The sequence below is a fragment of the Macrobrachium nipponense genome, chromosome 28 (genome assembly GCF_015104395.2).
Source record: "Macrobrachium nipponense isolate FS-2020 chromosome 28, ASM1510439v2, whole genome shotgun sequence".
NCBI classification, from domain to species: Eukaryota; Metazoa; Arthropoda; class Malacostraca; order Decapoda; family Palaemonidae; genus Macrobrachium; species Macrobrachium nipponense.
Genome location: NC_087217.1, coordinates 30,574,768 through 30,588,304, shown reverse-complemented (window position 1 = coordinate 30,588,304; position 13,537 = coordinate 30,574,768). Strand labels below are relative to the sequence as shown.

At 39.6% G+C, this 13,537-nt stretch overlaps 1 protein-coding gene across 1 annotated transcript in view; it reads right to left on the bottom strand.

Annotated features, from left to right (window-relative positions):
* LOC135201639 (sec1 family domain-containing protein 2-like) overlaps positions 1-13,537 on the bottom strand; it is a 238,259-nt gene that overhangs the window by 146,573 nt on the left and 78,149 nt on the right. Inside the window, exons 3-4 of the mRNA XM_064230729.1 lie at positions 1,644-1,877; positions 866-1,046 (exon numbers count right to left, since the gene is read on the bottom strand). Of these exons, the coding sequence (XP_064086799.1) occupies positions 866-1,046; positions 1,644-1,877 (415 nt within the window). The remainder of the gene's footprint in view (positions 1-865; positions 1,047-1,643; positions 1,878-13,537) is intronic.

Sequence of the window (13,537 nt, the reverse complement as noted above, 5' to 3'; positions counted from 1 at the left end):
TGAAAAAGAGCGAAAACACGAGTACAGCTCACAAACACAACTTAAATCTGTCGGTCACGCGTGCGAGTGAGCTCGTGGGATGCTCCCAGCTGATGCTGCCCGCGAACGCCAACTAGCGGTGGCGTCCCCCCCGAACCAACTCGGATCTCCAGGGACACAGTCGGATCTCAAGGCAAAATTTGGACGAATTACACTCGGTCTCAAAGAAAGCACTCGTATCACAGGACGCTCGTATCTCGATGGTTACCCACCGTATCTAGGTTGCATGCTCGTTACATGACTCCTAAAGTAGGAAGTCAGTTTTATTTCCTCAATCAATTCTAACACTTATTACACGTATTAATGAATAAATATTAATATTTCCCTTTCTTGCAAACTATGTGTGTCTCTATTGATAATTTCGGTAGTTACACGTTATATATTCTTCGAAATTTTTCGAAGCCAAATTCATTAAAAAGTTAATAAAAGCGTATGCTGAGCCAAAGACCCAGTACTTCCCTGCAAAAGACAGCCCAGAAGATCGATGGCGATGAAACATGAAAATCAAGTCAGGAGGTACCGCAAACGTATGTTTACAATATGGCCGACAGAGAAAATCTGATAGAAAACGGGAATGGTTCCTATTCCTGCCACCCAGCAGCAGGCAGGTAGATCACCTGACCTACCTCTAGCGCGTGCCGCGAAATTCGAATTTCTGTCAGGAAGACGGAGTCAATAGCTATGTATATATCTGACAGGTAAGTTGAATGTATAAAATTTCAGTTTAAGAAGCTGTTACTAACTACACCTAAAAGTTGCTGCAAAGTTAATTTAAATACGGCAGAAGTAGAAGCAAAAGTTAGTAAAAAAAAAAAATAAAGCTTACCTAACGATTCAACTGGTTTCATCTTTTCCCCCTTGGTTCCGCACTGCTGTTGTAATTTTGCTATTCTCTGAACATCTCCTTCCATTAAGGGGTAAATTTCAGAAAAAGGAGGCATAAAAAATAGATTTTCAGAGTACGGCACAATAACAAGTGGCAAGTAGATGATTTCCACAGTGTAATTCTGAAAAGATATAGTATTCAATCTGGAGGAGTCAATGTAATTTTTATGATTAATCAAGTCATATCTAACAATGATGTTTCATCTTGCAATCAAATGTAAAGAAAAAATAAGCACGTTCTCTTTAAAAGCTAAATAACAAAATAAGACCACTATTTTTAATAAAACTCAATTATTCTTAATGAAATGGAAAACACAAGCATTAAAAAAGGTATAACCTTACATGGGTAATCAGTGACCATTCAATATATACTGTACAATATGCTGCATCATCTTATTAAAATTCTGAAAAAAATAGGAAGTCCTTTGCATAGTAGTCTTCATTTCAATTGCGGTAGAACCATTCATCAGATATTTTACCAATTTCCTTTATTCTGGTACTATGTTGCAAGGACAAAAGTAATGCACTCCAAGACACCAATTTATTTTTAGAAAATATCAATACCTTATTATTACATTCATATTTGCAAATGTCCTATTTTTTATGAATTCAAAACTAACAGCCAAACCTATGATTATTGGGTATACCTATAAACATAGATATAGTATACAAATGCCAACAACACTCCTATGATAAAGCATGTAACAACTATACCTTACCATGTTCCCCATCCACGTCAGTATATCCTGCTCAAGTTGACTTATCAACAAACTTTCGTCTGTTTCTCGTCCTCCATATCGAGCATAAGCATGAACATTTGGATTAGCTGAAGTAATTACAACACAGTATTGAAATTTGGAAGCCTGAATGATATCCTTTAGAGTGGCACTGGTTACATCTCTCACAGCATTGCTAATCATGAAAACTGCTTTTATATCTCCTGGGTTTCCACTCTGAAAGTTATAAAAATAATTCCAGTAAAATTATATATAAAAAAAAAAGTAAATCAATCAGCTAATACTAATCAAGCCATACATTTTTGGAACATCACCAAACTTTCATGAGATGAGCAATTAAATTTAGCTCTGGATATAAGCTCCAAGAGTAGCCTTTTAAAATAGAAAAAAAAATAACTGCACTAATTGTACACTGATTCTCAGTGGGCCAAGGTAAAAATCCCAACATCCTGGAATGATACTGATGAAAATAGCTGACAATCTCTACATGCTGACCTTCAAACATTGACTGACACATCCTGAACACTTACCAAGTCAGTCACTTAAGAGTACTTCCCTATATTCAAAATTTCAGGGGAGCCTCTTCTTTCTTTTAACTTTAACTGCCCTTCTCGTGAAGTTTAAACTGTAGTTTTTTAATGTTTTAAAGTTGCTCTAACATGATCTCCTTAAAGCCATGTGGACTTTCTTTCCCATGTCTTCAGATAAGAGTTTTGAGTGTAGAGTATTCAAATAGATTTTGGTGCTGCTTTCAATTTATAAATACTGCAGACTCTTGAAGTGGGTAAATTTAGATTTACTTCAGGATTTCCTTACAAGTAGGCAGCAACTTGGTGTTGAAAGGATCTTTTAAAAACCTCGAACTTTTGTGTCTGGAATTCCACAGGGTAGTGTTAATTTTAGTGTATATAAGTGATATGGTTGTGGGCCTGGAAAACCAGATTGCTCTGAATGCTGATGAGGAACATTTGTGGGTGTAGTAAAGTCTCCACTTACAAGAAATGAAGTTGCCCTTAGTCTCAATCATGACATTTTATCTCTCTCTCTCTCTCTCTCTCTCTCTCTCTCTCTCTCTCTCTCTCTCTCTCTCTCTCTCTCTCTCTCTCTCTCTCTTCATTATTATTCTCTATGCCTCAGAAATATTTCATAACTTCACTCCTGATGGTCAGATATATAATGTTGCTGATTCAATAGTCTTTCTCTCTCTCTCTCTCCTCTCTCTCTCTCTCTCTCCTCTCTTCTCCTCTCTCTCATTCTCTCCACTATTTTATCTCTCTCTATCTCTCGCTCTCTATCTCTCTCTCGCTATCGCTCTCTCTCTCCCCAATATTATTTCGCTCTCTCTCTCTCTCTCTCTCTCTCTCTCTCTCTCTCTCTCTCTCTCTCTCTCTCCACTATTATTCTCTGTCTCAGAAATAATTCATAATTTCATTCCTGATGGTCAGATATATGATGTTGCAGATTCAATAGTCTCTCTCTCTCTCTCTCTCTCTCTCTCTCTCTCTTTCTGTGTTGTTGGCTGTACTAATATAATCTCAAAGATTGATACAGTATATAATAGGATAAATTTAAGGTATGTTTGAAGTAGGATGTGATTTAAGGTTTACATTTGGTATTTGAACTCTCAAGATAGGCAGTTGTAAGCATTTTTTGAGGGGGCTCTAAATATACGTGGGTTTTAACTATGTGGGGGGTGGGGGTCTGGTACACATCCCCCACAAATACGGGGTCCATTGTATGCGCAAGCATACATACACACATTAAACTACTGTTCATGGAATCTGCTTGTTTTCCTTCATCTGCACCTTTTAACACACACACACACACACACACACACACACACACACACACACACACACACACACACATATATATATATAATATATATATATATCTATATATATCATATATATATATATATATATATATATATATTATATATATATATATATATATAATATATATTATAATATATATATATGATAATTATATATCTATATAGATATATAATATATATATAATTAATATATTTATTAATATAATATAATATATTATATATATATATATATATACATACACATATACTATGTATACATGTATGTGTGTGTGTTGTGTGTGTGTGCGTTAAAAGGCACAGATGAAGGAAAACAAGCAGATTCCATGAACAGTAGTTTAATCCTACTTTTCATGACCCTTTGTCGCAAATTAAATTACCAGACATTAGCGTGCTATCAAAACATTACGAAAATACATGAATAGGAGGTCAATGTGTCACATGACCCTAAAAAAATTCTAACAAAAGGTCTAACAGCAGTTTTCAGTTCTATTACATGTATCTGACATGAGAGAGAGAGAAAAAAAAACTACCAATATGAGACCATCAGAAGTGCATGAAAACTAGGTTACTTTCAAAATGGCTACCTACCCATTATTAAATAAATAAATGAAAAAAACCTAAATTAGATTAATTTCTTTAGTATTCCAATTGGAAGCAAGTGTCTTATGTATTCCAAGGGCTTTCTAAAGGTTGTCTGAGATTTTAACTAATAATAGCCTAATATGGAACACAGCTAGAAGTCGTGAATGCTAATTGTTAGTCTACAAAGGCACAAATTATATTGTCTCAAACCAGAAACTGTCTATTCCAAACATCTATAGTCAGCAATTGGCCCTAGTTTTCATCACTGTCCTCTAGTTCCAAAGATACATCTCCAGGCATATTGTCACATGATGTAATCTGACAAGATCCACATGCTGATATGCATGGAAGACCATGTTTTCTACAACTGCAGCAGGAGGTATTGCAAGCAGCTGTGCAGTTACAGTTTATCATCTTTAGTAGACTGTCAGGTGCAGTATTCATATCTGACATAATAGGAATTAAGCGATTGTTCTCATGTCTCCAACCCCAGCCTAATGGATCCATTGGAGGCTGTGAAATTTGGTTGAGGAATCTATTGGGGGTAGCCATTCAGGTGTCACAAATGACTTAGCACAGGTCACCTTAGTGAACGTGTTGTATCGCAAAGTAGCCACGGAAGATGTGCTCTCACCACCAAACAAAACTAACATAGATTGGCAAGCAATGTTTCCAATCTCAGAGGGAGTTTTAAGGCGAGATAACAGGAAAAATGAATGTGTCTAGATCGCTCTCCTGTTCCAGCTGGCTCTCAGGAAGAATTGTAGCACTCTCATGTGGAGTCGTCCCAGAGTGACAAACTGCTCTATGAAAGCCAAAGTACCCAGAAGGCTCTTCCATTTGTTGGCTGAGCAGGATTGGAGAGAAAGGAATTTGGTCACTGTCTGCAAGCAGCATTCTAATCTCCTGGGAGACAGAAAAGCCCAAAAATTCAGTTTATTGTCATCCCCAAATAAAGTGTCTCCTGTTACAGAGACAGCTGGGACTTCTGCTTGTTGATTAGTAGTCCTAATTCTTGGGCTTAGAGAAGGGTTTTCCAAAGGTCCACCATGAATTCAGTCACTGCCTGCAGACAGAATTCTACTTTCTTAGGGGACAGAAAAGCCCAAAAATTCAGTTTATCATCATCCCCAAATAAAGTACTACCTCCTGTTTGGAGACAGCTGGGACTTCAGCATATTGATTAGTAATCCTAATTCTTGGGCTAAGAGAAGGGTTTTCCAAAAGTCCTCCATACACTTCTCCCTCAAAAGGGGATTAAAAGGAGCCAATTGTCCAAAGTGAGAGAGCTATTGATTCCCATAAGATGGAGCCACTTTGTGAGGGGGGTGAGAACTCAAGTGAAGACTTCTGATGGTTGTCATCCAAACACCCAGGTGAATGGATGACAGGACAGTCTGGTTCGTTTCCATCCTGAATTTCATTTTCTGGATGAAGCAATTCATGGCGCTGATGTTTAAGACAGGTTCCCAACCTCCCAATGACTTGGAGACTACAAAAAAATAAAAAGATGATTGTAAAATCCTTCTGACCTGACATCCTGGACCATCTCTACTGCTCTCTTCCTGAGGAATGATGAAACTACTCCTGAGAGGGCCGAATACCTCTCCGAGCTTACTGAGTAGGCAGTCAATACGATGGGAGTATTGACTAAGGGTGCTTCTCCCTGAATGAGATGGAGTAGCTGTCCTTCAGGACCTTCACAATCCATTGTTCAGCTCCCTTTGTGCTCCATCTCTCGCAAGAATGGAGGACTCTGGCCCCTAATAGAGCATGGAGGACTGAGTCCTCACTTTCGCAAAGAAGACTTAGAGGAGGACTTCTTAAAAGGACAAGTTGAGAATCACACATTTGTCCAAGGTCTAGGCTGGACCCTTTGTCTGCTGCTATGAAAGGGATGAGGCTGAAGAGGAGAGACCAGCCTGGCACTAAAAAGAGTGGACTGTATCCACTGCAGGCCTTTTCAACAGCCAAGACTCATCAACAAAATGCCACTGGTGACCTCTTTTAAGGGCTGGACACTTCCAAACTAGAGGACAGATAACTCACTTCCATATATAGCAGACACCTTTTGAATGGCTGTCTGTCGCAACCTGGGATGTAATAATAGGCTTGACTGAGGGGGTGACTACCCATGGGCAGACCCCACTGACTTCCCTTGGGCTTCCAGTATGACTCCTCCCAGGCTAAGAAGTGTGTGAAAGTGACCTTTGCCTAAGAGAGTCAGCGGGACGAGCAGCCACCTCCTCCACTAACATTTCACTGGCACTCCTATCATTCACTTTGTCCATTAGGATTTTAAAAGCTGCCCATAACTGGGCTATAGTACTCACTATTTCATGGACCAAACTTTTGGTCAAACCTTGATTTGAGACTGGCGATGGGGTCTGTACGAAATATTTTATATTTTCACATGGCGACAGGTAAGACTAGTAATTATTAAGACTTTGGTATTGTAATGCCCTACTCTTGGTACCATTAAACTGTCTTTCCTGCCATCCAAGCTATTAAGATGCATAGTTTGCTAACTCCTCCTCCTTTCATATGCTTTTACTTGAGTGAAACTGGCGACGAGGAGTGAAGCAGCCGGACAATCAGAGGAGAGACCTTACTCACCGGAAAGGTCCATACTATGTACTTATATTTGTTCGATATGCCTATGTTAGGCTAAAGACATATTTTGGGACCCCTGGTCTCCGTCACCCTCTTGTGACCATTTGCCAAAATCCATCTGCAATGCTTTTGTGCAAGGTTTGAAAAGGGTGAGCACTAAGAATAAATAGGGCTTATTTTTAAGGTTATCATTGCAAACTCTCAGTGCCTTGTGTTGCCTATCAAAGTTTTCCTCTTTGTCATTTGTAATGTTAAGAAAATTCATAAAAGATTTTGTGGTCAATTATGTATGTTTATATCTCTGTATTCTCTTATCCTTTCAGGTAACATAGCTCTTTGACTAGTAGCTATAGCCTAGTCATAAATTCACATTGTAAATACTTGGGCAAGAGAATCATATACTACATTAATGTCGTTTTGAGTGACTATATTTATGAAGGATAGTTTCTCATATTATGACTGGGCAAATGTATATTAGGTTTAACATTCATTTCGTGATTATGTTTGGTTTCGGTGTATCGACCTTTCCTGATACTAATGTAAACCTCAGTTGCTTAAGGAGGCCGGCCGGAACCCCAAATATATGGTGGTATAGGGCGAAAAATGCAAAGTCATGAAAAAATTCATGGAGCTTCATATGGCAATTGAGAATACGTATACGAAATATTTCGTCAAAACTCCTCTCACTTTCGTAGTTACAGGGTAATTAGTAAACATAACTCAATAAGCCTAAAACATTCATCCGTACAAGAAAATGCAATATTTCTTCTGTTATCGTAAATTTTGATAATTACTATTGGCAAAGAAATTGTGAGAAATGGCATCTGTAGAGATTCCGTGGCTCGCAGAAGCGAGTATCTGACTGTCTGGTTCAACCATGAATCAGTAGGAACACAGATTTCAAGAAGACTACACGTTCGAGTTTCACCTCGTGATATTCGCTTGCTTTTACGTATGTTTATGTATGTTTCAGCAAGAAGTTCATCATGCCAATGAGGAAAAGACAAGGAAAACATCTCGCTAACATACAGACGAAGAAAAATCGCTCAAGTATTATTACAGAGTATCGTAATATATGCGTAGTTAGTGAAGAGAAAGGGGAGGGTTGCTTAGTAACGCCCCCTTCTTGCCTGACAGCACACGTCACACTGTGCCCAAGGCTACGATCATTGAGCAAAGAGATCTTCATTTATGATAAATAACATAGTTTTGGTTTTTTAATACCCAAAATGGAATATGAAATTCATAATAATCATGATTTATTAAATTGTCTTTGTAAAAAGAGTACACCTTCAAGTTTCACCTCTGACATTCTCTTGCATTTATGTTTGTTTATCTTTGTTTCGGCAAGAATGTCATCATGCTAAAGAGGAAAATGCAAGGAAAACATCTCGCTAACATACAGAAGAAAATTCGCTGTAATAAGCAGAGTTAGTGAAGGGGAGAGAGGGGGTTACGTAGGAAGGAGTGCCCCATCTTGCCTCAAGCAGTGCCCCAGGCTACGATATATGAGCAAAGGGATCATCATTTATGATTAAATTATGATAAATAAAATAGTTTTGGTTTATTAATACACAAAAAAGAAATATACATTCATAATAATCATTATTTATTAACATTGTCTTTATAGAAATACGAAGGAAAACTTTGAACGCCCGTATCTCAAAACTATACTTTATTGACCTTCAAAATCTATCTCCTCACTTAGTTTTAAAGCTATAACATTGGAATTTGGTATATAACTCAGAAAGACATTATAGAACAATCAAATAGAGCCCTTTTTTCCAATTTTTGTTTCGTCTTTTTTTTTTATAAATTTTTTTCTCGTGATTTAAAGGGTTTATTTTTTTACCATATTGAAAAATTCATATCTAGCAATAAAATGACTTTTAGAAAAAAACCTCTCCATTTGATTGGAGGTCTACATCAGGTCTATATATGGTAGTAATCCCAGGTCTTAATATTAAATATCAAGAGAGGAGATAGAATTTGAAAAATGGTTATTTTCGGGATAAATTGCCCTGGCGTCACAAAACCGAAAGTCAGAGGCGAAAATCATATGCGGTTTGGAGATGTCCCAAGTCACCTTATTAAGTGGTATGAATGTCAAAGTCCTGTCGTTAAAAAACGGCATTAGCCGACCGGCCCCCTTAACTGTAAGGTAATTTTATTTGGTTTATTATTCATGTAGGTGTATTCTCCTATGAAAAGTATCACAACTTTTCAATACTAATCTTCATAAATATATCTTTACAGACAGTGAGCGAAGCTGAACGAAGGAAACGTCCTACGATCGGCGTGAATTGCCTTGTTTACTTGTAAACTGTTTATTTGTAATTAAATTACCACATTATTTCAAAGGCTTAGTTATGTAATAAATATCTCATATGAAATTACAGGCAGTCCCCGGTTATCGGCGGACTCAGTTAATGGTGATCCAGTTTTATGGCACTTGTCTAGTGCCAAAAAATTGGTGATTTATGGCGTTATAATGTGCCGAGTTCTGATTATGCCGATAGTAGAGTTATGGCACCATAACATACAGTGTTCCACCCGTATTCGCGGGGGATGTGTAACAGACCCCCCAGCCCCCATGAATAGTTACAACCCGCGAATAGTTAGAACCACCACTAAAAATGCTTATAACTGCCTATCTTGAAAGTTCAGATACCAAATGTATACCTTAAATAACATCCTACTTCAAATATACTTAAAATTACTAACCTATTACTGTATTAATCTTTGAGGTTATATTATTCATATTTCAAAGTCATCTTAAACATTTTACCATTAAAAATGTATGTATACCTACAGCCAATAACAGAGAGAGAGAGAGAGAGAGAGAGAGAGAGGCGAGAGAGAGAGACGAGAGAGAGAGGAGGAGAGATGAGAGAGAGACCTTGAGAGAGAGAGAGAGCGAGAGAGGGCCGAGAGTTAAAAAGTGAAATGGATAATTATATTATTTTTTTAAAATACTATTACATATGAATTTTGAAATTAGTTATAACTATTAATATTATCATTACGTGAAAATATTAATAAACATATACACATGTACCATAGAAATTCTCTCATCTCAGTAAAAGAAAGAGAGAGCGAGAGAGAGAGAGAGAGTTATCCATATTTGAAAGAGTGAAATGGAAAGATTATTGTAGTATTTCTTTAAAATACTATCTCATATGATTTTTATAATTACAGTTATAGTATTATTATTATTTGAAAATATTAATAAAGGGATTTTGACGAAGGAAAAATCTATTTCTGGGCAAGGGCCTGTGTCGCCCAGTGAAATGTCCCTTTAGCACACATTTCTAAGGTATAAATATTGCTATAACACCAGAGTAAAAAAGCTAATATGGAAATACCAGAGTATTCTGGCTCGCTCACCTTATTTAAGGTGTCGGTATGGTTTCTGGGGCGAGTGAAACTACTACCAGAGGTCCTTTGCCATTTAGATTCATCCTTCTTCAATATCATCTACAGAGGAGCCGATCTAAGGCCCACTACTCGCTACCGTTACGGCTAGCGCCTCTGACGTCATTCCTGCAGATAGCACCCAAGCTTGGGCCAAGAAAGGGGGGGGGGTAAAATGGAAGGGTGGGATTTCACTGGGCGACACAGGCCCTTGCCCAGAAATAGATTTTCCCTTTGTCAAAATTCCTTTTCTGGGCTCAGCCTCTGTCGCTACGTGAAATAGTACCAGACAAGTAACAATAGAGCAATTGGAGCCTTAATGCTAAATCAAAATACAAAAACAACACATACTTAAGAGTAAATAGCAAGGCTTAAATGTAAACTGTGACTAATCCTAGGAACAAAACAAAAGGAAACATCACAATCATATACAACATGTGGCATCCAAGGTACAATATGGCTACATTGACGGCTGAGCTACGGCAAGAATGCTAGCGAGGCAGGTAGGAAAGAGAGATATAAGTTAAACTACTTACTACTAATTAAGCAGTGTCAGGGGAAACTGTGTTTCCGGCTGCCACTGCTGGAAATTTAAGGGCTTCTAAGGATTTAAGATAATGGCGTTTGAATACTGTCGGAGATTTCCAGCCTGTGTAATTCTTCAGATCATCAAAATTCATATGTTGAAAATAATTAATAGAGGTAGCTACTGCCCTAACATCATGTACCCGTGGGAAGGACTGCGGGTTGGCTTGTTTTATAAAGTATAAAATTTGCTGTCTAATTCCTTTTAAGGAAATGGTGCCTCCCTTTTCCCTAATAAACAGAGGGCCTGAAGATCTTAGGGCAGTTCTACTTAGATATGCTTTTAGAGAAGAAACTGGACATAAGGACAGACAGGTCCTGTGGAAGTGGGAGAATTTTCCATGGGGCCCACCTATCCAGTGGGTCCTCATTCTTAGCTAGAAATTGGCGATCTGGAGAAAGTAACACTTCTCCTGAAGGGAGAAACTCTATATGACCTGATTCTCTAGATAGAGCCGACAGTTTGGAAATCCTGGCTCCTGAGGCCAGACTTAACAGGAATAATGTTTTCCTCAGGAGAGCTAAATAGTCACATGAGTCATTATTAGTGTCTGAGGCCAATTTAAGGACATCATTTAAAAACCATGACACAGATGTGGGCCTCTCGGATGGTCTGAGTCTAGCGCAGGCCTTAGGGATAGATGAAAAATAAGAATCTGTCAGATTTATTTTGAATCCAAACTGGAAGATCTTCTTAAGGGCAGACTTGGTAGTAGTAATAGTACTAGCTGCTAAACCTTTCTCAAACAGTGTCCTGAAAAAGGATATGGCCAGATTCGTGGTCATGGTTTGTGCATTAGAGTCCCTTAGGAATACAGCTAGTTTTTTAACTGCTGAATCATATTGACGCAAGGTCCATTCCCGTTTATCAGATTCTAAGAATAAGATGTTCTGGGGATCGATATTAGCATCTCTTTGTGCCGCAAACTTCATGAAGTCCATAAAGTTAGGGCTTTCTGAATTCCTGAGGAAGCGAACACAGTCCGTGTTTGCACTAGTTGTGATAGTTTGGGATTGGGGATCTGTTGAGGGCAGAGTCCCAATTCCAGTAGATGTGGGAACCAATTGCTCTTGGGCCAATTGGGGGCTATTAGAGCAATGTGGCCTTTGAACGTCCTGAGTTTGTTCAGAACTTTCAAGAGAAGATTCACTGGAGGAAAAAGGTAAATCTTCTTCCATAGATTTCAGTCTATAGCCATGGCGTCTGTGGCATAGGCCAGAGGGTCCAGGTTGGGGGCCACATAACAAGGGAGTTTGTGGTTCGACTTGGTGGCGAAGAGATCTACCTGAAGCCCTGGTACTAGTTGACAGACCCACTCAGACTCCAGCGGAACTGAACGTGATAGTGCATCCGCTACCACGTTTCTTACTCCCGCTAGGTGAGTGGCTGACAGGTGCCATTTGTTCCTGTCTGCTAGTGAAAATATGGCTATCATGACATGGTTCACGTGGCTCGACTTGGAGCCTCCCCTGTTGATGCAGTGCACTACTACTGCACTGTCCAGCACCAGTTTGATATGAGATTTCTTGGCTGGATGAAGCTTTTTCAGAGTGAGGAACACTGCCATAGCTTCCAGTACATTGATATGAAGCTGGCGGAATGGTAGGGAGGTTCCCTGTACCATTTTGTGCTGTGAGTAGCCTCCCCAGCTGCTTAGTGATGCATCTGTGTGGATCACTAAGGCCGGCGGAGGGAATTGGAGCGGAATTGTCTTTGACAAATTCTTGATCTCCGTCCACGGGCGGAGTCTCTTTCGTAAGATCGCTGGGATAGGTGCTAGTTTGTCCCGGGATCTGTTGTTTGCTCTTGAAAGCCAAACCCGGTTTATGTCCTTTAGTTTGGCTTTTAGAAGAACGTCCGTTACTGAAGCAAATTGGAGAGAACCTAAGATCCTTTCTTGGTTCCTCCGGGACGTCTGCTTGCACTTGAGAAATTGTCTGGTTGCTTTGGCTATTTCTCTCCTCTTCAACGGCGGAATTGATAGAGTGTGGTAGTTAAAGTCCCATTGAATGCCTAACCACTGGAAGCGGGACTCCGGTGTTAGCCAGGACTTGGTTTAGTTTATCTGGAAGCCTAGGTGTTCCAGAAACCGGATTACTTTGACCGTTGCTTTGCGGCATGCTTCGATGCTTGTGGCCCACACGAGCCAATCGTCCAGATAAGCTACTAGCATCATTCCTTGAGACCTTAGTTCTTGAACAACTGTCTCCGCCAGTTTTGTAAATATCCTGGGGGCTACGTTGAGCCCGAACGGCATTACTTTGAAAGAGAAGGCCTGGTTTCCTAGTCTGAAGCCTAGAAACGGGCGGAAGTGTCTTGCTGCTGGAACATGATAGTAAGCATCTGTAAGATCTATAGAGGTGGTGACGGCCCCACGGGGAAGTAAGGTCCGCACCTGTGAAACGGTCAGCATCCGGAACTTGTCGCAACGAATAAGTTCAGACGGGACAAGTCTAGAATTATTCTTCACTTGTTTGAGCCTTTCTTTGGCACGCTGAACAAGCGACCTTGAAATTTTAAATGCTTGACTCTTGACACTACTCCTTTTTGAAGGAGTTCCTGAGAGTACTCTACCAATTCCGTTGTTGGTTGTTGATGAAAGGTGTTGGATGGAGGGGGACCTTTGAGCCAACTCCATCCTAGACCTTTGGACACAATGCTTTGGGCCCATTTGCTGTCCAACGGTGACGAAAGAGGAACAGTCTCCCTCCTACCTGGGGATTCTCACTGGTTTGAGGAAGGGCGTGCATCACGTCCTCCTCGGGAACCCTTGCCTCGGTTGGAGGCTCTTCCGCCGCCCCGTTGACGGAAGGCGCCTCTAGCTCTGCTACCCCTGCCAAACCT